A 27,324-nucleotide genomic window follows, 5' to 3' on the forward strand; every position below is an offset into this window, starting at 1 on the left:
ACAGATATGCGGTCTTGACCAGACTGATCAATAAGTTTCGCGGTTCGATGAGAAAAACACTATTTTTTAACTTGAAATACACCGGAACCCCTCCCGGAACATCAATACACTTGTTCCAGCAGGATTCCAATTTATGAATTCCATCCCTGAAGTGAGGAACTGGAACTGGGGTGCCACACGAAGCGAAAATAAACAATTTGACATTACTCCGTAACGTCAGATCGTTTATAAGTACGCGGAATTATATACAATTTGACATAGGCGGGATCGATTTGACATTTTCACACTCCGTTTTTCGCTTCGTCCAGGTCTCCAGGAAGGGTTTCAAAATACGTTTCCACAGGAGCCAAATCTGGTGAATACGGTGGATTCTTCAACAATTCGAACATTAATTCATGGATTTTTGCCATTTTCAAAATGCTCCTGATGAAAAAGGTTTCTTTTCGTCTGCAAACCGTGTCTTTTTTCACGAGTTTTTTCCTTCAGCCGGTCAGCAAGCAAGAATACAATAATAATCGGAATTTATAGTTTTACCAGTTGGCAAGTAATTCACAAATAAAATTCCTTTCGCATCCCAAAAAACTGATGCCAACAACTTCTTGACCGATTTCTGGATACGAACTCGTTTCGGAACCGAAGAGCCAGGTTCAGGATGATTGTGATAGACCCAACTCTCATGCATAGGGCAACTTAGCCTAAATGGCAATAAAAACTTAACCTATCACTTAGAACTAAAACTAAAAAAACTGACGAAACGCAACGACGAAGATGGTAACCAATATTTACGAAAGACATAAGTAACGATGACGAAACCTTTACCATGAAGACATGAAGGCAAAAACGTCGTGACACTGATCAAGGGACATATTAAAGTCAAGAAGCGAAGAGTAATTGTTATACGTAATAATTATGCAGACAGCGTTCTGAAACCCAATAGTTCAGTCAAAATATTGCTTACAAATTGCTTTCAGTCTCGACTCGACTCGACGATTTTCCAATATTCCGATATCCTGTATTTTTTCTACGATTTCAGGAGTTGCTACTGTTTTTGGACGTCCTCGGCGTGGATCGTCTTCAGGACTTGTACGAACCCGTTTCAATTCAGCAACTCATGTGCAAGTGTCAAACCGTCTAGCAAGTGTCAAACCGTCAGCTTCAGCAGAAGTAGGAGCCCGATACTTTGGGATTACGAGATCTGCGGTAATTTGATAACTAGGGTTGAGCGAGTAAGGGATCTAGGCGTTATCTTGGACAACCGGCTGACCTTCCAGGAACACATCGATAGCCTGATAACAAGAGCCAGGAAACAGCTAGGACTACTTATACATATGACTCGGGAGTTTCGGGACCCTGTATGTCTTAAAACTATTTATTGCTGTATCGTCCGATCGATTCTGGAGTTTGCCTCGGTCATCTGGTGTCCTCACTTCGAGTCGACAATTGCCCGGCTAGAACGAGTTCAGAAGCACTTCACGCGCTATGCATTAATCCGCACTGGACTCTTTAAACGTGAAACCTTGCCACCCTACCCAGCGCGTTGTCTCTTGCTCGGCATAGAACCCCTCCGCACGCGGCGTGTCATTGCTCAGTGTCTATTCGTGGCTGGTCTGATTACGGGCCGGATCGATTGTAGATCCACTCTTGAGAAACTCGATTTCATTGTGCCGTCTCATACATCGCGCACCGCGCCAATCTGTCTTTCCGTTAGTTTTAGTCGTACAGTTGCTGGGCAATACGAACCACTATCGTTTGCTTGCAGACAGTTTAATGCCAATTTTAAATACTTCGACTACAACATAACACTTGACTACTTCCGTGAAAGACTTCGTACAACTGCTATTGATGTAAGCGCAGGTGAACATCCCTCTGTAAGGTAGTGTTTAATAGAAGACTTGATTAAGCCACTGGCCGTCAAGCCAATTATACATATAAATAAATAAATAAATAAATAAACTCATCTTTCGACTGTACTAATTAAAGGCGAAGAGTCCTAATACACTTTCAATATTCGTTCATAAATTTCCTACGCTTTAAAACCTGCTAAAAAAAGATAATTCAATCACTGCACGATACTTGATTTTTTCCATTGCAATAAATAATGTAATACGCCGATACCAAATGGCTTGTCAACAAAGAACTAAGTTACGGATTGAAATGAAACTTCACATACGTTCATAGGAAAAGTGTACCAACATGTCAAAAAAAATTTGGGCTACTAGGAACGCCCTCTGTTATTGAACAGCAAAGCGTATGGAACAACCCAGTATCATTGTATCAGCGGAAGACTAGACTTCTGGCGCACTTGCTTCTTGGCCAGCATTATTGAAGGCTATCCCCTGAATTTGTTTGAACCTGAGGGGCCGTACCAGATGAATCCACACGTAGAGCCAAGAACCCTTGAGCCGTCCCAGGAAAGTCCTTCTGCTCTTCGATATATTGTCGATACGGCAAAATCACTACCGATTGCCTGGGCGTGAGCAACCTACTCACATGACGGCACGACACGACCACAAGCGATGGCCACGCACGCGGTAGCCACAACATGCACTAATGATGATACCAACTCCCGTTGCCCGATAGCGCAGGTTGACCGCAAAGGATGGCCCGGGACAACCGCGGGCAGCTAATGCGTGTCGCAGTGTTTTGGAAATGCGATCACGTTTCAATTTGCAACCGCCAACCGCCAGGCGCGCGATCGGATTCCAATCCACGGCGGCGTGCGTTCGGCTCGCTCTCCACGGAACTGGCGACTCTCGCGGTCCGCGGAGCGAGTCGCGAGATCCCCTGCGAGAGTGTCATTCGGGCCGGGCCGGTCGGCGTTCGATCGCGACGACATTTAGCGATCGTGCGCGCCGGGCGAGTTTCCGAGCGACGCAGAGAAGCCGACGGACGGGTGGGGCGGGGCGGGGCAAATGCCATGTGCAAACATTTACCAGCGATGAACTTTTCGGGCCAAATGTTACTGACACGGGCCCCCGCTGGGCTTCCTCCCCCCGTCTTCGTTCGTCTATCGTTGGCCGGGGAGGGAATGGATTATCGCGCCACACGCTACGCGAGTGGGAAAAGCAAACCCCGCGATCGGGGTGGGACAAACGGCGAGAGAAAGCGAGAGGGTGAGGGTGAGCGGATTGGAATTGGAAGAACAAACGGGTCGATGGTGATGTCTGCTGGTGATGGTGATGATACCGCGTGGTCTAGCAATCATGTGCGCGACCTGCGAGCAAATCGTTTCTCGATCGTTGGCCGCCGGTGTTAATTATGTTAATTACATCTACATTCGACCGGGCACACAAACACCCAGACGGGCAGCCAGGGAAGGTTGTCGTTTTGGTCACACGAATCCCACCAAAAAGGCTGCGTCGTTTTGGGAGTGTCGACCCTCCGTGGCTACTATACTCGTTATCTGTTTGGGAGCGTCACCCAAAACGGCCTACAAAACAGGTCGGCCACCCGAGTCCGGAGACGCTTCCGAGAGCCGGACTTACGGCACCCGAAGACGTGCCAAGAATGCTAGACCTTCCGGGTGACCTTCTGGAAGTTGTGAACAGAAGGTTTGAGATATTTCAGCTCTACCGAAAACACCGTCAATAATCCAACAACTGATCGGAATCAGAATCACTGTTGGGTAATTTTATTGGTGACATTGCAGCTCGAAACGCAGATCCTGTTAACAGTCCTCTAGCGAACATTAAATGAAGATTTCGTTTGATGAGCAAAAAAATTGTAGCGTTTTAGCGGTGAACAGTTGCAACACGGTATGGCACATGGGCTGAAAAGTCCCGAGTCTAACCCAAGCTGTCAAAATTTCGTGATATTCTACTCGTGAGTTGGTTTAAGTCGTTTTAAGTATTGTAAGTTTTAATGTCTGGTTACCGGTTTTTTGTCCTCATCTTCGCCAGTTGCAGTGTTAGGTTAGCTAGGGCTTTGTTTAAGGTAGCTGAGTTTTCTTTGTCAACTAGGATCTGTTGCCCATCGTCTAATTTTTATACTAAATCAATAAAAAAATAAATAAATAAATAAGTTGGCGAATTGTTGTGCTAAGAGTGACAGTATTTTTGTTATTTTCAAAACAATGGATCAAACGCAATTTCGTGTTTTAATTTTACCCTACTTCTTTATTTGAAAGAGTCCCGTTCAAGCAAGGCAATGGCTTGAAAAGTATTATAAGGACTCCGCTACATCAGAAACAACAATAAAACGTTTGGTTTGCTGACTTCAAACGTGGTCCGATACAGACACCGTTTCTGCAGAATGCAGTGAACGTCCAAAAAAGGCGGGTAACAAGAGAAAACATTTAAAAAAATCCACAAAATCGATTTGAATGATCGAAGATTGAAGTTGTGTCATTTTGAACACATCATTTATCATACATTATACATTGCATGATCATTTGATTATAAGAAAAACTCTGTTCGAAGTGAGTGCCGCATGTTTGCTCACTGTTGACCAAAAACAAGAACCTTTTTTAGAATAAGACATTTTTGTAATCATTCCCATAACACTCAGGTGTTTGGAAACTGTCGTGTAGTTAACTGCTAACATTTCTCCAAGCTCTTTTTGCGTCTGACATGCATCCTGATCGAGCAATGCTGCAAATTCTTCATCGTCCCCCTTTTTTTGGCTGTCCAAGTCGCTCTTGGTCTTGCAAGCCAAAACCACCACTTTTAAGTCGTGCAAACCAACCACATCCGACACGTTCTGTCAGTAAGAGCAAGTTCACCATAAACATCCATTAAAATATGATTACTTTCGGTAGAGCTTTCGTTGATAATGAAGAATGAAAAAGTACTCCCCGCAAAAACACTTTGCCAATAAAAAAACTCGACATCTTCAAATGCTTCAAGGAGGTGTTGTTTACACTATAATGAAAAAAAACCTAGTGCGTTAGATTCGTAATGACAGTAGCTTTGATATTTAATTAAAAAAAATTTGTGCGACATTTAGTGAGTAATGTCATCTATTTTTAAACCGCAAGAATTAATTGATCTTCATAATAATATTCATCGACTATCTTGAGAAGGGAAACAGCATCAACAATGAATATTAGATTGTGTTATTGGAGCGTTTTAAGGCCGAAATTGCAAAGAAACGACCGCATCTGGCAAAGAAACAAATGTAGTTTCGCCAAGACAACGCACCCTCCTCACAAGTCAATCAAAACGATGGCAAATCCATCTGAATTGAACTTCGAATTGAGGTCCCACATCCCCCGTCTTCGCTAGATTTGACTCCCAGTGGCTACTGCCTGTTCGCAGACCCCAAAGAAATGCTCACCGGTAAGAATTTTCGCTCGATTGAAGAGGTAAAAGATAAAGATCGTTCTCCAAAAGTGATATTGAAATGTTAGAGCGGCGCTGCAATAATTGTGTTTCTTGAAGAAGAATTTTGAATAAAAAACCCCAGTTTTCTTTCTAAGGCTGAGGACTTTTCAGCCCATGTGTGCTCCGTGTACATTAGCTCAAATTATCGGCGCTTACTTCTGGGGGTTGCAGTCATTGTCGCGTTACGTCGGCAGTTGTGCGATTCTAACCACCACGCCAATGCCGACGGTTCTGCTGGATCTGCCACACACCGTGACAGCGCGTGTTCCGACCTCGAAACACACACACACACCACTAACACTGCCAACCCACTACCCTCCGCCGGTGCGCGCTCAGGCGGCAAGATTGTGTCGTCGTGCGGTTCGCGGTGCGGAGGGGTCACCGGTACAGTTCAAACCGCGACCGGGCCGCCGTATCAGGTCGGACACTCGCGCCGGCCGGCCGGCCGGTCGGTCGTGTCGGGGTCGCTTGAGTTGGGTTTTTATGAGTAACCTATTTTAAATATAGATTCTATTTGTAGCAAAAAAGCGCAGCAAAAAAGGCGACGGCTCACAAAATAATGTGCGGAGCAAAGCGAGTGTAAGGAACGGATGTTTCGATGTAAAGTTCCTGGGACAACGGCAAACCCCCGCAGCCGCGACCGGGTTCGCTTCCCTGTCTTGGCTGCAGAGCAAGAGGCGAAGGCGAAGCGAAAAGGGAAGATCGATGTTCCTACAGCCAGCGGGTGGAAGCGGGGGGTCGAGAGGTCGAGGGGGGATGTTGCCCCAAAGATGTTGAACCGATCCACACGCTACGGAGGTGTTTGTGTAGGTCGAAAGGTTGAAGATCGTCCGGGTCCTCCGGGCGAGAGCGAACGAGCTCGCAGGGCGAACTCTCAGAGCGCCCTGCTATGGACCAGCGCCGCCGGGACCGTTGATGATGATGACGATGAGATGGGCTTGGTGAGCATGGCGGGGCGTCAGACCACTGGAGCCGATCCCTAGAGTGGACCGATGACGGTTTGCTCCCAGACCAGGCGCGGTAAAGTTCATCACATCTCAAGTTCTGCTCCGCGCGCCAAGGTGATCGACTGTAAATTGGTTCGGTTTTCCTCTGGCCAACCTTCGCGAGGCGGAAGGAAATGCGAAACAGGGTTCCAACAGGTGCGTCAATTAACGTTGAGTTACCTTTGTCCAAATGGTTGTGAACTTTGTTGCGCAATGCCTGGCCCTATTGCAATAACAGACGATGCAGGGATTGGACAGATCCGCTCAAGATCCGTCCTCAATTGAAACCGGATTAGTAGGACAAACATTTATTTCATTTGACAGGCATAGAGATCTCAATGTAGGACATTGGTTATACAGAACGGAACAAGAAGATCCCAAGACCACAACTCAATCCCAGAAATGCCGCCATCCCGTGATCTGCAAACTTACTGCGCAATAATGTCCGAGTTGGTTACTTGCATCTTGACTTGCTTGATCCACCTCGTGATCATCAACCAGATGTCGATCAATAATGTCCCCTAACAAAAGACCAGGGACCCAAGAATGGGAAGACCGTGTTTTAGAGGTGGTCCGTTGGCGAACCGTAGAACCGCGGAATGATGTAGTGTTCTGACACGACGACCGACACCAGAATTCACCTACCGGTTCAAGCTATCTGGTTCAAGTTCTGATCGGGACCTGCTGCTGCTGCGTTCAGACTTCATGCAGGCTTCTCGCACTAAGAACTATAGAAATGCCAACCAGAATCCACTTTCGTCCAACGCCCGGCTCGTTGACCGTTTGACGATTTCGTCACCGCCATTGTCGCCGTCTGTCGTCGTCGTCGTCGTCTGTCGTCGTCGTCGTCGTGGTCATCGCAAAAAAGCCGACATGCTGCTCCGCACGAGCCTCGATCGGAAGGTACCCACTTGACAGCCGCTAGCTGCCCACCAACCCTTCTCCGCTGAAGTAGACGGTCTAATTAAAAGGTCAATTTTTTCCGCTTAAAAGTTCGATTTCCGGGTCTCGTTGTCTTTCGGCCACAAGTGGGAAGCACACAAACGACAACTCACTTCTCCCGCGAAACCCCCCCAACCTGACCCAACGAGAGTGAGAGGAACGAGCGGGCGAACGAGAGAGAGAGCGTGAGGGAAGCAAAAGGCCTGATCGAAACCGTGATTCCGAAATGGGAGCAACACGAAATGAAGGGACGCAAAGCGGCGAATAAGCGGTCGATCAACTGAACCCTGGAGAGAGGATGCCAGCAGCATCCAGCGGTGGAGCGGGTGGTCATTTGGACACTTCGACTTGCGATGCGGAGCGGACCAAGTGTGGCGACCAAGAACAGAAGCAGCCAGCCTGCAGCGGGGCACACAGGGGGGCTCAGTATAATATCTACAAGTCACGGTCATACCTGCTGGGGTATCGTACTCTTCACATCTGAGGTGACCGTGAAGGTGAAGGTGTTGCTCCGCGAGCCCCCACGGCGAGTTCCCGGTAAGTTCTTGAGTTTCGTTTTTCGATGCCCTTCCCAGGACTCGATCGACCCGATCGTCGACTGCAGTCGACACCAACGGGTTCTGTTTTAAGAAGGCTCCAGAATTGCCCAATTACAAAACCAAATGTCAAATGGATCAGCCGCGATCAGATGAATCGGCTGTGGGTGAGTGCAATTCGCTCCGTTTCTTGGTCGCCCGGGCCGCCCAGCTGGAGGCATTTAAACAGTAAGGATTGTAAGGACTGCAATTGTACTGACATAAATAGTGCTTCAATTAATTAGGTCCACTCTAAGGTTCTAGGAAAATGAGCAAAGTCAGTAACGAAGTATTTATGTTGCAATAAATTTGTATCATTTACAGAACTATCTAGAAAATGTGGAGCTTTCAAGAAACTTAACTAATTGCTCATTTAGAGAAAAAATATATTTGTGTTCATTGAACGGACAACTTGGCTAGAGGTAAATTATGAAGTCTTTCATATCAGTACAAGGAAAACGAACTTCAAACGCGAAACATAGTGATCGTGATCGTAAATGATCGATGAATCCGCTGGACTATTGAGGTTACGCCAGCAGAAAAGTCTGACGGTAGTAAGTATGAAGCATGTCCACCTTTTATTCAATGCATCTGGAATTCCACGACTGGTTTTGGATCTATACAGTGGTACGTGAAAAGAAGTTGAGCTACTGAACATTTGAATAATATGTAAAAATATGAGTCGCTCTTTTGCGACGTTGAATGTTAGTTAGAGGTTTTAGGGCAAAATTCTGACGATTAAATGCGTTTTTTTTATCTCGTAGACTGGAACGGCCATTTGTGGCCATAGCTGAATTTGAGCTCCGCGAAAACAAGTTTAGTTGAAGTGAAACCTTGAAATTTTCAGTTTTTCACACCAATTTCCTTCGTTTTGCTCGGTAATAAAGTAAATAGAATAGATATAGTTATTTATGAGTACATAGTGATAGCTTGATTTTTTACAGGTTTTCATATTCAAAATGCAAAATGCACGGTGAAGAATTCACAAGGATCAGTTAAATAATCAAGGGTTATGAAAACGAAGGTCGTATTCATCATATCATATGTATTAAGGCTCGTTGGCGCAAGAAAGCAACTAAAATACGAATAATCCGCACCTAACTATTGCCAATTATGGTATTTTAGTCTTGGCATGTTTTCAAACTCTCTGATTGCTGTTCTGGAGTAATGAATTCTTGTTATGACTCTTTATCAATAGTTCAAATTCTGTACTATATGAGGCCTAAATCAACATTAGGAAACAAATTACAATGGCATTATTGCCCAGGGATGCATTATTTACATAAAACTACAAGTTAGTGGCCTTTCCGGGTCATGGTGACTCGAAAGCTGAGTAAAACTTGATGAAATCGGAAATCATACCAGAAGGAACAAGTCTTATTAGTGAAGCTTTCGCCTAACAACAGGATAGTGCAGCAGTTCACAAGCCAGAAGTACTCGCGGATGATGATATCAAGGTTTTGGCTACGTGGTCTGTTCTTGCTTCTTCCCACAAAATGAGGATAACTTGCAAATAGTATTCCTTAGAAAACTGCAACCGAAGAAACCTTTTATCTGTAGTACTTTAATCGCGATACTTTTTGAACAGACTTCGTATTAACATTGCTGTCCAGACATGAACCTTGGAGTATGCGAAACGATCCCACTCTATTTTACAGAATTAGCTAAATGAATCAAAACAATCTGGACCAGCATAATAGCTGAGGACTGTAGAAAGGACTGCATGACAAAACAAAGACGTTTGGCAAAATTGTCTGGATAGCACCTGGTATTGCGGATTGCGAAAACTAAATTTGGTTTAAATTTTTCTTTTGTATCAATGATCGCCCAGCAAACCTATCATTTACACATCCTATGTAATGTTTTTGGTTGATTTATGATTAAATGAAGTAAATTTTTCATCCTCGTATTTCGAAAAACATTTTGTGGTCGGCTACCTACTGTATGTTAAAACCTCCCCGGAAATAAAGTATGCAAAGGAATGGCCAAATCTCACGTTGTTCAACCTGAAGTGAGATCGAATCGATCCAACATCAGACAACTGCCGGACAAAATGGCGCCAGAGAGCCCAGGTCCAAGTTGTCGCGTTGACGCAAAAAAGGCATAATCCGGGAGCGGCGGTAGCACGGCTGCAGTTCACAGCTAATGACAGTTCATCACCTTCTCCGTCGTTTAATGTGAAACAAAAAGCAACACAAGCTGGCTGGCTGGCCGGGGGGGAGCGAGTGGCCAGTGGAAAGGTAAAAAGTCGTCTCCTGGTCAAGTACCGCAAATTGTGGAACAAAGAAAGCGATTGCCTATGTTGTTCGGTTGGGGCAGCAGACGAAGGGGAATGGTAATGAAGTGTGCGGGAGGAGGAGAAGGCGGTGGACAGGATGATGACGACCTGAAGCGAGATTGCTGCCCCTGGAATGCAATTATGTGGTCAACCAGTCCGCCAGTAGTCCGCAGCAGCAGCAGCAGCATGGCGCATAAGCGCGCGGCGGTGGTTTCTGTGGCGACAAACGGTGGCATATCATCGTGGCGCGGGTCAGATGGGTTGAGACCCTCCTCTTGCCACCTTACTTCCATCCACCATCCACGCTTCTTCCCGTCTTGGGCTAGGAATGCGCAAGACTATGTTCTGATGCGCCGCTAATGCATCGCCAGCTCCACGTCACTCTGCAGGGGGAACGGCAACGACGGCGGACCGCGATGATGCTCTCCCCGGTGGCCTATGGGAACTCGAGCTCTAGGCACGCATCAAGCGTACTTCCGGTGTCCGAGCCGCAGAGCGAGGGGTCTGGTCATCGCAAGTCCCACGACGATGTCAGCGGTTCACGTCGCATCGTAAGGCACCCTTTTGCCTTTCGCTCTCTCGCTTTCTCTCTCCCTGTTTCTCTCTCCCTCTCTCTCCCTTGGGGCACCGGGGCAGCCCTCGAAAGAAGGGCATACCTTCTTGGTGACTTCTGGGCACGTCTGGCCAAGTAATCACATTCATGCATTCGGTCTCTATGATTTATCTACGGTATCTGCACTGTTAATAAGCACCGTCCTCCGTGGACCCTGGTCGCTTTCCCCGCAGTAGCGCCAGTAGCGGTCGGAAACAGCGTCAGCAAAAGAAAAAGGAACACAGAAGCGCATCCCGGCCGGCGACCACCTACTGCTCGCGTTCCACCGCCGGCAGGAGTCGCGCTAGAGTCCGCGCACCGCGTCCAACTAACGCTGGGCACCCTTCTACGCGGGTGTTTGCGCTGAATTTTCAGCCATTCGAAGAGTGCAACGAAGGGCGTAATTAATATACAAATGCACCGCTATTTTGGCTCCTCCTAGTTCCTCCACGGTGCACAGATTTGTGCATAAATTGTGCCTAGGCAAAGGCAACACTAGCGTTTCCTTTCCGAATGAACAGTTAACCCTGCGCACCAGTATTGTTCGAAGGTTGAACGAGGAAATAAGAAGCGTTTTGACACTGTCAAACCGCTCCCAATATTTTCTAAAACGTTGCTCCACAGAAACGATGAATAAACAAATGTAGAACTGAAAGAACCAATACGGAACTAGAACTAGAAGTCTAGAAGAGTAATATTGTATGGTCCAATTGGTACCTATTGGAGCAATGTTTGCGGGTCGTTTTGTAAACATTTAAAAGTGAGTTCTTCATTTTTCATAATGTCTGGAACTGTTCAGCAAAGTAGTACCATTACATTTTGTAGACGGAATGAAACGTCAGCCGCCAAAACGGTTAAAAATGGTACAGAAGTCCTTCGGTGAGCAAGCTCTATCGAAAACAAGAGGTAAGTGGTACAAAATGTGCAAAAAGGTTCGGGAAATCGTTGGTTGGACACTTTCAGATCTTGATGACGTTGTTTAAGTTCTGAATGATCGCTCAGGCCTCGGTGAATGTGATGTTTTTGCCTCACATTGTCGTAATCATTTCGTGATCATTTCTCCACAAACTCGACCCATCCGCTCGACTCGACCATAAAACTCAAGAGGCTGGTCCGTGGAAGGCTATACCGGAAGTCGATTTTGCGGCATGTTTTGAAAACTGGAAAAAAACGTTTACACTCCTAACTCAGTTGTAGTAGTTGGTAGTTGAAGTAAAACTTGAAACGTTAATCCGGTATTTATCCGCTTATTATAAACTTTGCCGTAAAGCTTTACTTAATTTTACTTATCTTGAAATATTTCTGCCATCTACCAACATTTACCATATCTTTCTGCGTATCTGGAAATGTTTGCTTAAACCTTGTTCTCATGCTCTCATGTTGCATTTTAGTCCTTTGCGAAACAATACGATAAATAAACTGTTGTTTTGATGCTTTCGCTACACTTTCTTCGTCTATTAAAGTAAATTGATAGAGTACAGGTTTAAGTTGAAGTAAGTTGATTGCAATTTTAGTAATTTTCAACTAACACTAATTGCACGTGACTGAGGGCTTAGGGCGTACCATCTTCTAATTAATACGAATATTCGGTAAACGTTGAAAACTGGACGCCGGTGGCCCGCCTAATGGGCTAGGTATCTGACCAGATCCGCTTGGAAAATTCGCCAAAAGCAAAGAACAAAAGCACTGGTTGCTTTCTGCGTTCATTGCCCCGAGGTGCATTTCTGCCGTGCAGCGCCACTTATTCTAACCTCGATGTAAGTAATGTTTGTTCGTTGTTATGGTTTTTTTTAACGATTTTCTTCATAGTTCTGCACATTCTGTCTGCCCATGAGGACCACCACCAGCAACTGCAGCTCATCATAAGCCACCGGTGCTTCTGGGTTCTGATCGTCTATTAATTACTCTCCGTTGCATGTGACTGCACCTCCTCCGTGGCAGAACGGGTGGAAGCATATGCGCCAAGGCATTTGGGCAGGAGCCCAACACGCAACCGCCACGGTCCCGCCACGGTCCCGCCACAGGCCACAGCACGGGCCTGATCTAGTCTAGTTCCTGCAAGCGAAGAGGAAGAAGAGTGCAAAGCTGCACTTCCTTACGGCGCACAGCATTTCTCCAGTGCCTCTTCCCGCCCCGACTCGACTGCTGGAGAAGGTGTTGGCGGAGTGCGAACACACCGCAGCGTATAATAGTATGCACCTTGAGCCACCCAATCCCTCAAACGTGAACGGGAATGCAAAAGCGCGCATCGGAACGATCGTTTGCAAAAACGACCGTTGGGTTGGCCAGGGGGCTTCCCCGGGCGGTGGCGAGTGGAGAAATTTGCACCACCCACAACCCCCCACCCTGATGATGCTGCTTCTGCACCACCCCTCAGCGGAGCGCGATGCGTTGCGCTCCGGTGAGCCCTCCACTCCGGGGAGCACCCACTGATCTTTTCGCAGGTCAACTGCATCCGTTTCGCTTATTATTTTTATAACATGAAAATTATGCTCCCTTTTCCCTATCCTTCGTCAATTAATTAGCCCATGTTGCACCAGATGCTTCGCGATCCGCTATGATCCGCAGGGAAGGTGGCGCATGCAGTACCCTTTTCTATGATAATGCTAGGCCATCGCACCGAGCGTGTGTTTGTGTGTGTGTGTGTGGTTGGGGTGTTGCAATTGCAATTTCGTTCGCCACCCGGCGAGTGGCAAGCCCACCGCACCGCAGAGATGATGGGTTAGGTCTTAAGGTTCCGCTCAAGGAATCAATGAGGGCTACCGTTCGAGGCGCGCGCCCGCGCATAGCGCCAATGAACTGATCCCTTTGCGCTTTGCTGGTGCTATCTTCACCAACGGCTAACGTATTATGCTGCAAAACGTTGTTTGCCGAGCGATTTACAGTGGCCCCATTTGAATAAGATATTTTTCTCACCCTTTCGTTGTTTACCATTAATGTTTTCCTTCACTATTTGGTTCTGTGTGATTGTGTTCGATATCACGAAAAGATATCAAAAGGCCATCGAGGTATTCCCGATTTCAAAGTAGGGAAATGGAAACAGTTCACACAGCAATAGCTCAGATACCCGCTTCGCGTAAATCAAAGATTCCGGTATGTTTTTATTTGGGGAAATAAATGATAAAAATAGTTGCGTCTAAAAATTCTCAATAAAATGTTGATGCTAACTCAAAAAGTGTGTTTTTGATTATTATTAGAACAGACAGAATCGTATTAAGAACGCAAAAGGTACGTGTGTGATTATCGTCGAAGGCTTAGTACCGTGAATTTCATTGATACCCTTAAAACCATAAGATGTGACCTCCTGTAGGATTGCTTATGGTTCTTGCTCAGTTTCGTTTGGTATGCTTTTCGGAAACACAGCAAAAAACTCGGGAATCTGCCTAGACCAATTGCAAATGTATTTGATCATTCTATCACAATGGCACGCTCATCAATTCAACAAAAGCTTCCAAAGTTTTACAATGTTTGCTATTGTCGACAAAAAAATTAGCACTTCAAAAAACGATCTATTTTTTACAATTTAATTAAATTTCCAATGTTCATTAACGGTTGTGGCCGCCATCAAAACAAATAATTCAATTCTCATCATTTGCTTGAATCATGCAGTGAGTGTTAAATTTTCTTTTCATATTGGCAGTGTTGCCAAAGAAACAGCCAAATGATCCGTCGTTTTGACAGTTTACAGCGGCACCGGTTGAAAGAAAGCCGGTTTGCGGCATTTCGCGCCAGATTTGTTCCATATTCATTTACAAAACGATTCGTTCTACGTTGAGAGTCTTCGCCCAAAAGTTCATTTTTACAATGCCAGAAGCAAAGTGTGTTCTTAAATTCGCCAAATTGAGTGAGCACGCCTTTCCTCCCACCCGGGGATCAGCAAAGGCGGCTGGATATGACCTGAAAAGGTAAGTGGAATGCAAATGAGAAGACGGACAAATGGTGAAGGCTTCGGCAAACGATTAATCCTCTTCTATACTTGCAGCGCGTACGACTACACGGTTCCTGCTCGTGGAAAGCAACTGGTAATGACCGACATTCAAGTACACGTACCGGAAGGATGTTACGGCCGCGTGGCACCGCGTTCTGGGCTGGCCGTGAAGAACTTCATCGACGTTGGGGCCGGAGTCGTTGACGAAGATTACCGCGGGAACGTCGGTGTCGTGCTATTTAATCACGCCGAAACTGAGTTTGTGGTCAAGAGAGGTGACCGAATCGCGCAGTTTATTTGTGAGAGGATTGCCTATCCGGAGTTGGAAGAATTGCCAGCTCTCACAGATACGGAACGCGGTGCCGGAGGATTCGGTTCCAGCGGAACCAATTAAACATACATTCCTGTAATTTCATGTGTACTGTTCCTTAAGCATATCTTGCGAATAAAAGTAAACATTTTGAACGATATGTTTAGAGTTTATTCATGTTGTCAAAATAATTTAATTATTGGATGTTGTTTGATTAAATTACCTTGTAGTCGTAAGTCACGGAAATGAAATGAATATGAAACTGTGCATTGGGTTACTTTTTTGTTGCCAACACCATTTAATAATCACGAAACAATACTTTTTTACTCACCATATTAACAAATGCGCCGTTTGCTAGTAGCAAACTGCGACGTCTTGTAAGCGATTTAAATAAAATGGTTTATTTTCCGGGTAAAATACAGTGTACACATACATTAGTGATTGTACGTTATTTGCCATAAATCGTAGAAAAACTTTCGTTTCGTTACCCCCAAAACTAACCGCGCGTCTCCTAATCCTCAAGTACTTATTTATTGCATTGCCTATCGCTTTGAAAAGGGACAGTTCTTTCTGCAGAAGTTTAGTTTTTGGCCACTACTTTTTACTCTTTTTCTGTGAAAAACTCTGTTGTAAAAAAGGCACCTTCGGTCTATTGCAATTCGCTGAAAAAGTACCTGCAGTCGCCCTGCAAACTTATTGGAATCAAATGCAGGAAAAACGAACAGAAAACAAAAAACTAAAATTTTCAGCACTACCAAAAACACCACCCTACCAGTAGCAAAAAGCTATAAAAAGAAAGGCTAAACTAAACAACAAGGAAAGGAAACAAATGACGATACTGCAAAGGTTGCACCACGACGACGATGGCGCGCGCGTATGCAAATTGGCGTGAGAATACTCACAAAAGTACTGTTCCTTTATCACATATAGTTGTTGCTGAGTGCACAGCCGCCACTCTCGATCGTCCGCTTCGCCATACGGAAGGTCGTAGGCAACCGGCACCGGTAGCTGAAATCCATGAACCATTTCGACGTTGGAAAGCGGCTTTCACCTACTCCAGAATGGCACTTGCGTTTCTGCTTTATCCTCCCCCCTTCGATACTCCCTAATTAGTAGCGTCGTGGTAACGTGTTCGGCGCCACTTCCCCTGATTCCAGCGGGCTAGCGTAGGCCGGCGGCACCTTGTAGACGATGAAGGTGCCCGCATAAGTGAATTCTGCCATCTCTTGACCGACGGCTGCCTCAATGTTCATCGAGCGCGATTTGTTTCCCAGACGCAGCGGAAACGAAGGTGCCACATTTACTGCAAGTTCCTGCTGACAGAGCCTGCGAAGATAAAACAACCCGAACGTCAATCACTACACGTTTACGCGGACGTTGAACCTCGTGCCACTCACGCAAAATGTCGCCTTACGACGTGCGCCACCAGCTCCCCAATACGATCCTCCTTCAGCGGTTGGTGTTCACCTTGGAGCGCCACGATAAGATCGTTGTTATGATGCGAGTGAAACACTGCCAGCTGATCCCGCCCCGGGCTGACACTTATCGAGGTAATCTGATCCAAAGTACAGAAAAATACTCATAAAATCCTTGTTCTTCCACGGAGAAACCGCGACCTACCTCTTTAATGGCGACGGTACGTTTCATGTTGCGGAACTTGTTCTTCGGACCATCGAGCTTGTAAATGCTGCTGTCGGTGACGATGATCGCCCGATCGGCAGATTTGTTGCATTTGTTGAACTTTTTGACAAACGCTGAAAACACGATAGTGTCGAAGTGATCGGTGTTTTTAATGTTCCGCACACTCGCATTGTACGACGAGTAGTTGCTGTTTTCCGCCACGATCGAAAGGTAGTTACCGAGCCACTTGCGATCGTGACCCCAGAATTTGCGCCGCTTGCGGAACGCACTGGCGGCGATGATTTGCAGACGCAGCTGCGGCCACTCGTCGCGCGGATACTTGCGTAGTATCATGGCCGCCCGCCAGCGTGAGAACAGCATTCGCAGCTGCCGTTCCGCTTGCCGACCGACAAGCGGAGGCTGTGGCCACTGTATTCCCCGTCCGTAGTCTCGTAACGTGCGCGCATTCCGGAATCGCACAGCCAAATCTTGGACGTAGCTCTTCAGCTTGTACTTCCGGTAATGGCGCATGATGACGAGAGCGGCCTTCATCCGTCGATACTTCTGCCGTGCGATCCACCCACGGACCTGCTTTTGCAGAAGCGTCACAATGTGTGGCATCATGTCGTTTCGCTGCTGCTCGAGGGCAAACAGTGTCTGGGGCGAACGAATGAAGATCTTCGTCCGCCCGAACCGTACATCGTGGCTGAAGTTTTTCTCGTTCATCAACACCTTCACACCGTCCCGATCGTTGCCGCCGCGAAAGTTGGGCCAGGTGTACTGTGAAATCATCTTGTAGCGCAGCAGAAACTTATCATACCGCTGCCGGTGCACGAACCCTGCCCGTCGGACACGGACGTTTTCGAGCAGCCCCAGATAGCGCACCTGGTGCTCGACCCGTACGTCATCGAACACCGTTGGGCTCTTGATATCGTTCGGTTTGACGCACCGCACGTACAGTGGCTCTTTGCGCAGTAGCGTCGCAACCAGCTCGGCCATCGACTTCTGAAACAGTGTACCGGCAGTCAAGGGACGTTTCGTCGTCTTGGCGATATCTTGCGCACCCTCCGGCCACATCTGGCTGATGAGGGGGTCCTGCGAGCGGTACAGCAAGCGCTTAAAGTCCTGGAACAGTGTATCGCGGTTCTTCTCGATGAATCCACCGATCGAGTAGATCACGTCCCCTGCGTAGTGTGTGATACGGAAATCCTCACGGTGCCGCAGTTCCTTATCCATCGGCTTCAGCTGCCGGCTGGTGTAGTGTGGATGATGCGACAACTTTTTGTCCATGTCCTCCAACAGCATTTCGTCGGTAATTTTACCCACATTGAGGCACGCTTCGTTCATGATCGCTATTACGCCCTTGTCCGGTTGCTCCACCAGTGCGCAAATAATCTGCGGAAAAGTATGGATCTCGATTAGCGCCGTTTCCCAGAAATGCCTCACGAAAAGCCTGCACAACACGCACCTGATTGTTAAAGTACTCGATGTTCGTCCACTCGATTCCCTCTCGGTTGTATTCTTCCTGCTCCTGCTTGAGTACCAGTTCGATAAACAGTTGCTGTAGCTTTTCGTTGCAATAGTTAATGCAAAACTGCTCGAAGCTGTTCCGATCGAAAATCTCAAACCCGTAGATGTCCAGCACGCCGATAACCCGGTTGTAGCGCTTGTGAGTGTTGCTCCCGGGCACCAGGATAGCCTTGTTGATGCGCTGAATGATCCAGCTAAACATCCGATCGTAGACCGCCTTCGCCAACGCATCCCGCCCGAACTCTGCCTGCACCGTGTCGTGGGCTTTCGTCATGATTTCTCCCCTCGCCGCAATGACACGTTCCGTCAGCGAGGTACGCATTTCCTCGACAGTCACCTGCAGTAGCCGAGCCACGTTGTTCAGCGTTTGGCCATTGGCCACCTCTAGCTGATCGTTTTGCACTGGAAACAGAATCGCCGAGATGTTAGATTATGTTCTCATTCTCCTGGGACGGAAAGACTCGGGAAAGGGCCAATTACATTGGAAGTTGATGTTTCCCAAGTGCAAAATAGCTGCCACCGTGCGCCACACCATAGAGATCTCCTCGCTACTGAATCCAAGTGCCTGCAGTCCGCCGGTGGTGGCTCGGTAGTCCGATTTCTCCGATAACGTTTCCGTGCTGCCTTGGTTGGTGTAATGATACGATGCCGGGTCGCGCGATAAACCAAACTGCTGCAACTCGCCATTGCTACCACCACGAAGCAACTACAATGTACAAAAAGGATCAAACGGTGAACCAGAACAGTCAGATAGATTCCAGCCTAATGGTACAGTACGGCCACAGTACCTGGTAAAAACAATGGAAATTCCGTTCGCCGCTCTGTTGCTGGATAACACGCGATTTCTCTAGCAAATAGTTCGTGATGATGCCGCCAACCGGATCGCCTTTGTAATCGAACTCGATGTCCATGTACTTGCCGAAGCGACTGCTGTTGTCGTTGCGATTCGTTTTCGCGTTGCCGAAACATTCCAGAATAGCGTTGCTTTTGATGAGCACATTCTTGACTCTGCAAAGATTTCAAGCGAAGGATTGGGAATGAATGATTTCGCTCGTGTTCTGTTGAGATAAACAGTTCTCATCGTTTGCCATCAGATGCCGAATGTCCAAAACTAGCGGTCGGGTGTACATTATCGAATTGATTTGCTTTCCTCCGAAGTAAGATCAATGTAATAATATCAATAAAATTGTTATTATTTTTTCTAGTTGAAGAAACCGTTCGAAACTCAAAGAAATTAATCATTTGATGAAATCTAACGTTGACCTATTCAAAAATAGTGGTACCTTACCAAAAGGCCTTCATCGAAACATTTTCCAGGACTCAATTGACTTGCTAAATTATAATGAAACCAATCATTTATGTTAAATTTACCGTTTCGTTGCAATACATCGTTTGGCCAATTTTTAATCACCGGATGGAGTCGTGAATGAAGCTCGATGTAAATTGTTTTAAACTTGTACATTCCGAACCGGGCCGCCATATCGTGTCATTCACCTGCGGTTGTCGATTCGTAGTCAATATTACTTTTAATTAGGCTCAAGCAAAGCAAATAATTATAATAAAAGCAGTCATTCGTGTCAAATGTTTCATTTCGTTGCAATGCACGACACATTCGAATGCGATTGGTTTCATAAATGTATTGAATGCAACGTTTGGTCGACTTTTAACCACCGGATGTAGTCGTTAATGAAGCTCGATGTAAACTGTAAACTGAAGCCCGATGTAACATTTACATTTCACACTGAACCGTCACACCTTTTCATCCAGCGGTGGCCGTTTCATAGTTAATATTATTTTTAATTAGGCAAAAGAGCTTGATTTTTCATTGATTAAAAAGCTCCGGACAAAACCGAATAACACAGAGACGCTTTTGGTGTGATTCGCAGCATTGCGTAAATCCGGTTCATTACAGTAACTCCTACCAACGCACCATCAGAACATCAGAAATGTGCGATTTATGCTTTTTCCGCCGTCGAGTCAAGCAACTTTCTTTCTTTATCGCCCATCATTGGTTACATTTAACGAACTGAACATTCTAACGATAATTAAAAGCGCTCCCTGGGACTAGAGACTTCTTTTTTCACCAAATCTTGAGGCAAGTCGTGGTCCTTGTCGGTCCTTGTGGGGGTTTCGGAGGGCTTAACAAACCTGAAGGATGTGGTTCGCTTGATGTAATATGCTTACCGCTCTATCTCGCCCTGTTTGCCTTGGTTCGTTACGGCTGCGATGTATTTCATGATGATCTTTGAAGCTTCCGTCTTGCCGGCCCCGGACTCGCCGGAAATCATGATGCACGTATCGCTGTTGCGCTGCTTCAGCACACGATAAGCAGCATCCGCGATAGCGAAGATGTGTGGCGCATTCTCGAACAACTCCCGCCCTTTGTAGCGGCTCACGTACTCCGGACCATAGATGTTCATCTCGCGGTACGGATTCATCGAAATGCATACTTCGCCGATGTAGGTGTAGATTTTACCAGCCTGAAACCTGCGAACGAAAGTAGAACAGTAGAACACAGTGAGACGGGCCTGCCACTAATTTCCCATGGGCCACACTAAGCCGGCGCGCACAATTGAAAACTCGCTGGTTCGACTGTAGGCAAACCGTCATGACGTCATTATCAGGGGGTTTAAACGGTGTGCAGTACACACCTTATCCGTTTGCCGGCTCTATCTATCTTGCCTCTAATGGTCAATGCCTCTCATTTCGCGATCCTCTTCACACTTTCGCTAAATTGTCAACAATTATGTCTTATGAAAGCAGAAAGATGATACGTCCGTTGATGTTAATTAAAATTTACAAACACCCGGCCGCGGCTGTGTTCCGGTGTGCTGGCGGTAGCATTAGTGTTACCTCACGGTGGCGATGTTGTGTAATTTTGGTAGCGATACCAACCGCGTACCGATGACCGCCTATCAATTTCGTAGGGTTACAAGTTACACCAGAGCATGTCAAAAATTTCTTTCAATATTTATAAACCGGATATACATCATGTACATTAATGAGTTGTTCGAATAGCTCAATCATCTCCGACTAATGGTGGCAATGTTGAACGCGTTTAAGTCTGAAGCAAATGTATTTATTGAATATAATCAGTTATGAAACCCAAATAATCTCCTGTGGGGAAAACAACCCGAACCGACGAAGGTATGAACAGTTTGAAAATCTTCACAATACTATCAGCAGGAACACTGTGCGCTCGGAATTTCGCTGACTATCAGAAACAGAATTTTAAAAATGAATTCAATGGATGAAAACAACAAATGCGATAATAAGTAGGATCAAACAAACCGCTTATCCGTAAACCAACGACACCTCCACAGGGAACCGCCAATCGGTGGTGTTGGTTGGTGGTAATGATTCGTTTAATTGACAAAGGCATTTGTTATATCTGACGACAAAGAAAGCGCAATTTTAAGAATTCACACATCATTAAAATGATGTGCCACAACATTTTTATCGGGTAGAAACGCATGAATTAACATCAAATTAATAAATTTTTTCCTTCCAAAAATATGCAATCAAACGTTTCGTGTTAAATTAACGTATTTGTATGATGCTGGTTTTATCATTCAGTATGTATGCCTTGTTTGTAAGCTTTTAAAATTGGTAGTTGCTGAAATGGAATTCTCGGGAGTAATGGAACATTTTGTATCGATTTTTAATAAAATTCAAATGCATCAAAAATGTTTCACATTACCCATCGTAAAAGCCCCGATTGCCCAGGCTTTGAAGCTCCTGTGTAGTTGCTTTATAGTGTGATAAAAAAAGTTGAAAAAAGCGATTTTTCAACTCTGAAAATAAAACATTAAACAATGAACACAATTGGCTAACTGTTTCACCCTCACTACCGCTGTCGGAAAGAGCTCTGGAGTTTTATTAAATACTTTCAGTTATTTACAGTAAAAAGTAAACAATAAAAATTGTAACGATAACTAACAAATTTACATTACAAAAATGTGACCTGAAGCGATAAATCGCATCTATTCGTCACAGAAACATCCATAAGCCCCACTAACGATATGTCCGGCTCTCATACGAAGTGGAACTTAACCCTTCCTAATGAAGACCGTCCTTAGCACTCGGCTTGAGAAATACCTGTGGGAACAAAATGGAATCTTATTTCCTACCCCTATCCCTATAGGCCCAAAAAAGTAACATTCTTAAACTGACATGACAACTGTTGAGAGCAATAAGAACGCTCTTCAAGTTATAGGCTAATGTCTTGACCGGTTTTGTGACATGAATGTCAAAGGCGATGTCAATCTGCACTCTGAAGATTTAGATTATTTTCTTTGCTTTCATTGTAACATAAAAACAGTGAAAAAGGATTTATTCGATTCACGAAAACGCTACGAATATCTTTGTACAAAACACATAGGAATGAAAAGCACAAATCATTACCAAAACCAATGCTTGAATATTTTAAATCTAAATCTATACAACATTTATGTGCATCGGTAACATTTTATTACATCAAGGTTTAAACTTACTTACTACGAGGGAATGGAGGTTTAGATTAGTTGCTTGTTTTTAAGAGAATAGTGAATAGTGAATAATGACGGCCCTTTTTCCACTTTTTATGTTTCTTACCTATCACATGGTTGATTATCAAACTATTGCCTTTCTATTGATTATTGGCATGACTCTCTGGCCCGACAAATTGCCAAAATACATAGACTATTCAATGATTGATCGATCAGATAGAAAAATTAGAACGAAATGAAACAAGATTGTCAGTCACTTACATATTAAACATTCGTATCTCGAAATGCCATTTTTCAATACAATTTTATCTGTGCAAAGGGACCTTTTTGTACACCTAATATCAATTTCAACACCAGCAACAATGCGTGTGATACATTTGCAAATGGAGCATAATTCAAAAACGGTTAGCTGAGCCACACTATAACAACATACAGCAACATAGCGACGACAAAAAGTTAAGATAAAATTGGTTGTAATTAGTAAATTTATTTACACAACATTCCCAAGCAGTGTCCAGTGGGGCCGTCATGACCATTCGTATAGTCTGTCACCCACGGCAACATACAACGAACGCTCAAAACTACTTTGAGCGTAACGCAACGGCCTTACGGCGTCTTCGGTCCTGCTCGGCACTCCGTCATCCTTCAGACTGGTGCCAATCCACAGTCTTACGACTCGGCACTGACATCATCATCATCATGATCATTATGGCCCCCCGAAGCCTCGCACGCTGCTGCCCTTGGACAGTCCGACCGACGGCAGGCAACAGTGCGTTTTAAATCGTAGACGCTGTTTACCGTGGCTCGTGATGTGTGCCATCAATCATAAAGCCCTGGAGCATTAAAACACACTGCCGACAGTCAATATCTCGTATCGAACAATTGCCTCATCGTGCTCCACCCTTCGTGAGTAGAGAGAGATAAGATTTTCCTTCGTTTTCGGTGACACCATCCGAAGGGTGTCCTCAACATAGCCTCATAGATGGACATTGATTTGGAGATTTCGGGATTCATGATCGGTTTGGAAATTCGTAAAGGATTTGCTTTAGTTTTACTTTATTTCATGCCTCACTATGACCAACACCGGAACAACCTGGCCACCTGGAGAGCCAGGAAATCACAGCTAGCAAACGGTGCGAAGTTTCACCCACTTTAAAACACCAACCTGTGGTTCACTTAGCAGGGGCACGATAACGGCAAACCGATAAAGAGTAATCGCTAGGTGCCAGTGTTGGTTAACAGGGCCAGAAGAGTAAACACCTCTTGAACGACTGCACGTCTTCGCGAATTCCTTCGTTAATTAATTTTTTTTTTTTGGGATGGTAAAGTAAACGCTAAACGTGCTTCAATGTGCTCGGCGATGGTACCGTTGGTCAGGTGTTGTACCGAGCTTTGTTGACTCTACCACGAGGCGCCCTCTTACCCGGGCACAACCCGGGCATACTTGGGATTCTCACACCCGACGCCCCCCGTTTGTGGTTTCGAAGGAAAGGAAAAAGGTATTTTACTATCCAAATTAAGGTTGGCCGGTTGGCAAGACCGCCCGAAGCATCTGGTGTGTCTGGATGACTAATCAGATGCAGCAGCATACACAGCAGCGTTCCAAAAAAAAACGGGGCCACGAAGGTTCCGGCAGCAGCTGGTGGCTTGATTGCCGAGACGGTCTCTTAGATCATTTGTTCGACTCCGGCGCATTGCTTGTGAGAAATCGTTGTTCACGGCTGAATCAATCTATTTCACAAACTTCAGCCCCCGGGCCGATAAGAACGAGTGTTTCTTATCACAACGGGCGATGTGGCAACGAATCAATTGATAATGCTGTCGACTGGACTGGACGATGTAAATCGTTACATTTTGCAAAATGTTCAGAGCAGATTCATGGCAAAAAATACAGTTCCCAGCCGTGTTCACGCTGCTATAATATGAGTCAAATTTGCATCGTGTGACTCGTTTCACGCCGCGAGCTCTAGCGATGACGTGATCGCTAAGTTCCACTGTTGATGACTAACAACGTTTAAACGAATTTATGCACGCAAATGGAACTGGCTGATTAATCATACCAAGCAGAACGGTGACACACTGAACAACCAAATATAAAAAGAACATGGGAAAGATAGTAAACTTTATGGAACAAAAAGCGTAGCGTAAAATTTAAATAGGAAACAATGTACTATACGTATACTAGGCTGCTCATTAAATTCGGAGCCTCGATAACAGAGGGCTACGATACGATAACTGCTACGAGTCTAATTTTTTTGTCATATTGGTACACTATCCAAATGAACGTATGGAAAGTTTCATTTCAATCGGTCACTTACTTTTTTTTTACAAGCCTTTTAGTATTGACAGTATTTTTGTCACGTCACAGTATTCCTTAGAGCTGCTATGACGTCATTATTTGATGAAAACCGCTTTCCGCGCAGGATTTTTTTAGGTTTGAAAACAGATGGAAGTCGCTAGGGGCCAAATCTGGTGAATAGAGTGGATACTCCAACAATTTGAACTTTAATTCATGGATTTTTGCCATTTGTTGCACTGGGTGCATTGTTCCATTTTTAGCGAATGCGGCACCCATTTTGCAAACAGCTTTTAAGAACCCAAAACTTCAGTCAAAATACTGGTTCTACTGCTCAATGAGATGGCTAGGCCTTATAGTAAATCTCATTCAGTGGTTCGACGATTTTCGAAAACGATATCCTGTATTTTTTCTACGATTTGAGGTGTTGTGTCTTTTTTTCACGTGTTTGACATGGTTTGTCTTAAAGGCTACTACGACCATGTTTAAACTCAGAAAACCCTCTTTTAACCCCCTAATTAAAGGTGAAGAGTCCTTATACACTTTCAACATTCGTTCATAATTTTTCTTGGCTTTTAAACCTTCCAAAAATAAAAATTAATTCACTGCACATACTTTATTTTTTCCATCGTAAAAAATACTGTGACATGTCGATACTAAATGGGTTGTAAAAAAAAAATTAAGTGACTGATTGAAATGAAACTTCACATACGTTCATTTGAAGAGTGTACCAATATCACAAAAAAAATCAGGCTCGTAGCAGCGCTCTTTCTTGTCGAGGCTCCAAATTTAATGAGCAGCCTAGTACATCATCATTTTATTCGAGCTGGTCCTTTAGTTCACTCACAGTACAGCAAAGCTTGTAATAGGTCCTCGTAGAGCGGGAAATGTTTTTTTAAGGGTTAAATAGTATACATTGGGGTCAATCAATAGACGCAACGCTCGTTAGCAGTGCGGAGCACTCCAGCTACTTACAGCAACAAAAATACTAACAAACGAACCCTTGCCATCCCTTATCAGTACGTTACCTTCGTTGCAGGTTGTCCATAAAGTTCTCCTTCGTGACTGAGTCCAGCAGGACAAAGTCTTGTACGCCAACCTCCTGCCCTTGATGGTGCGCCATCCTGGAACGGGTTGCGGTTCCGGGTAGTGACAAGATTCACTTTGGGTATTTTTTACACTTTTCCGTTCTACTGCACCGGACAATTTGGGACTGTACCGCTGCAACCGAGTAACTGACGATCAGTACAAACAATACGATTTCCGGGCGGGAAATCAGTTCATTCTATTGCAGATGACACTTTCACAAAATCACAACACACCGCCAACAACCGCACCTATTTTTTGGAAGTGAATTGTGAAATGTACATTCGATTGCAGAAGCACAACGCCACACGACACAGAAATATGTATAGGGTTAATGAATACCGAATGCTAATTAATGCTGCTATCCACGCACCAGCGATGGCACCGATTCGCGGTTCCACAGCGACAATGAAGTACGACGACCAACGACAGGCAACAAAGAAGTGACCACCGTGGTCCAACTCATCACTTACACCGACAAACCTGATGAAATGTAACAAGTCGCCAGCGCAACCAAACTGACCATTAGTCCAGCGAGAAGGCGCGTCTTGCGGCCATCGATCGGACCATTTAAGAACCGGTCAAGGCTTCCGCTTGCCGTCGGTGGATTATGTGAACGGCGCTAATCGACTTCAATCCTTCCACGCGAGCGAAATGTCATCGGCTCGCGGTTCAAGGGAAATATTCCGCGGACGCCACTCGTCGAACGGCCAGGATAATAACACCAACAACAACCTCTCTGACGGCTGGATCGAAAAGAAAACAAACCCGGCGTGTGCGCGGTTAACGCACACAAATGGACACACACACTTGCAAACCCCAGAAGCGCACATACACACACACACACACCCAAACACGGAGGCTATGGAATTCCACAGCAGATTGTTGAATGGAGTGTAGAATATGAAATGAACTTTGACAGGTGACTTTCTCTGCGCAAGCATCACCCAACTCTTCTGAACCGCTCCTCGCACCACCCTTTCACACTGGGTCGTTGTTACAGGCCGCCCAAGGTTGAGGAAACCTTCACGAGCGGGGTTGCTGACGTTAAGTAAGTGGCCACCGAGAGTAGAAAGGTAACAATATTTGGAACATCAAACAACGGAGAGATGGAACAAAAAATCACCGCACCACCAGCCGAAGGTTAAAAAAGGGGTACCAACGAATTGTAAGCCGACCGAGCTCTTGCTTCCACTCTTTTCAACGCATTCTTTCTTACTGAGAAATCGCTCTCGCAGCATTGCGGCTTGTAGCTAAGGCTAAGGCCCGGTCCATTCATAATATCAACATGTCAAACCGCCATCAACACACGCACACATGTATGGAAATTGGACAGATATTAATGCTCTTTTGCTCAAATTTTCTAGATCTGC

At 45.4% G+C, this 27,324-nt stretch overlaps 2 protein-coding genes across 2 annotated transcripts; one reads left to right on the top strand and one right to left on the bottom strand.

Moving 5' to 3' along the window:
* Positions 1 to 14,452: 14,452 nt before the first annotated feature.
* LOC128272477 (deoxyuridine 5'-triphosphate nucleotidohydrolase) lies at positions 14,453 to 15,059 on the top strand. Its single transcript, XM_053010295.1, has 2 exons — positions 14,453 to 14,599; positions 14,677 to 15,059. The coding sequence occupies exons 1-2, from the start codon at positions 14,499 to 14,501 to the stop codon at positions 15,014 to 15,016; spliced, it is 441 nt and encodes a 146-aa protein (XP_052866255.1). The 5' UTR covers positions 14,453 to 14,498; the 3' UTR covers positions 15,017 to 15,059.
* A 257-nt stretch (positions 15,060 to 15,316) lies between these two features.
* Positions 15,317 to 26,174, bottom strand: LOC128271367 (unconventional myosin ID). The gene is made up of 8 exons (XM_053008857.1): positions 25,894 to 26,174; positions 20,267 to 20,569; positions 18,871 to 19,090; positions 18,563 to 18,788; positions 18,021 to 18,484; positions 16,553 to 17,947; positions 16,330 to 16,487; positions 15,317 to 16,258 (listed from the first exon to the last, which is right to left on the bottom strand). Exons 1-8 carry the CDS (start codon positions 25,986 to 25,988, stop codon positions 16,042 to 16,044), a joined length of 3,078 nt encoding a protein of 1,025 aa, XP_052864817.1. The 5' UTR covers positions 25,989 to 26,174; the 3' UTR covers positions 15,317 to 16,041.
* Positions 26,175 to 27,324: the final 1,150 nt, after the last annotated feature.

This window comes from Anopheles cruzii, chromosome 3, assembly GCF_943734635.1.
Source record: "Anopheles cruzii chromosome 3, idAnoCruzAS_RS32_06, whole genome shotgun sequence".
Lineage (NCBI taxonomy): Eukaryota > Metazoa > Arthropoda > Insecta > Diptera > Culicidae > Anopheles > Anopheles cruzii.

Bases quoted from the DNA above. Each gene is read 5' to 3' on its own strand.
- LOC128272477 (XM_053010295.1), top strand. From the start codon at position 14,499: ATGCCAGAAGCAAAGTGTGTTCTTAAATTCGCCAAATTGAGTGAGCAC. The intron at 14,600-14,676 runs GTAAGTGGAATG...CTATACTTGCAG, and splicing joins GCTGGATATGACCTGAAAAG to CGCGTACGACTACACGGTTC.
- LOC128271367 (XM_053008857.1), bottom strand. From the start codon at position 25,988: ATGGCGCACCATCAAGGGCAGGAGGTTGGCGTACAAGACTTTGTCCTG. The intron at 18,789-18,870 runs GTACTGTGGCCG...TGTACATTGTAG, and splicing joins ATTTCCATTGTTTTTACCAG to TTGCTTCGTGGTGGTAGCAA. The intron at 18,485-18,562 runs GTAATTGGCCCT...TTCTGTTTCCAG, and splicing joins GGGAAACATCAACTTCCAAT to TGCAAAACGATCAGCTAGAG.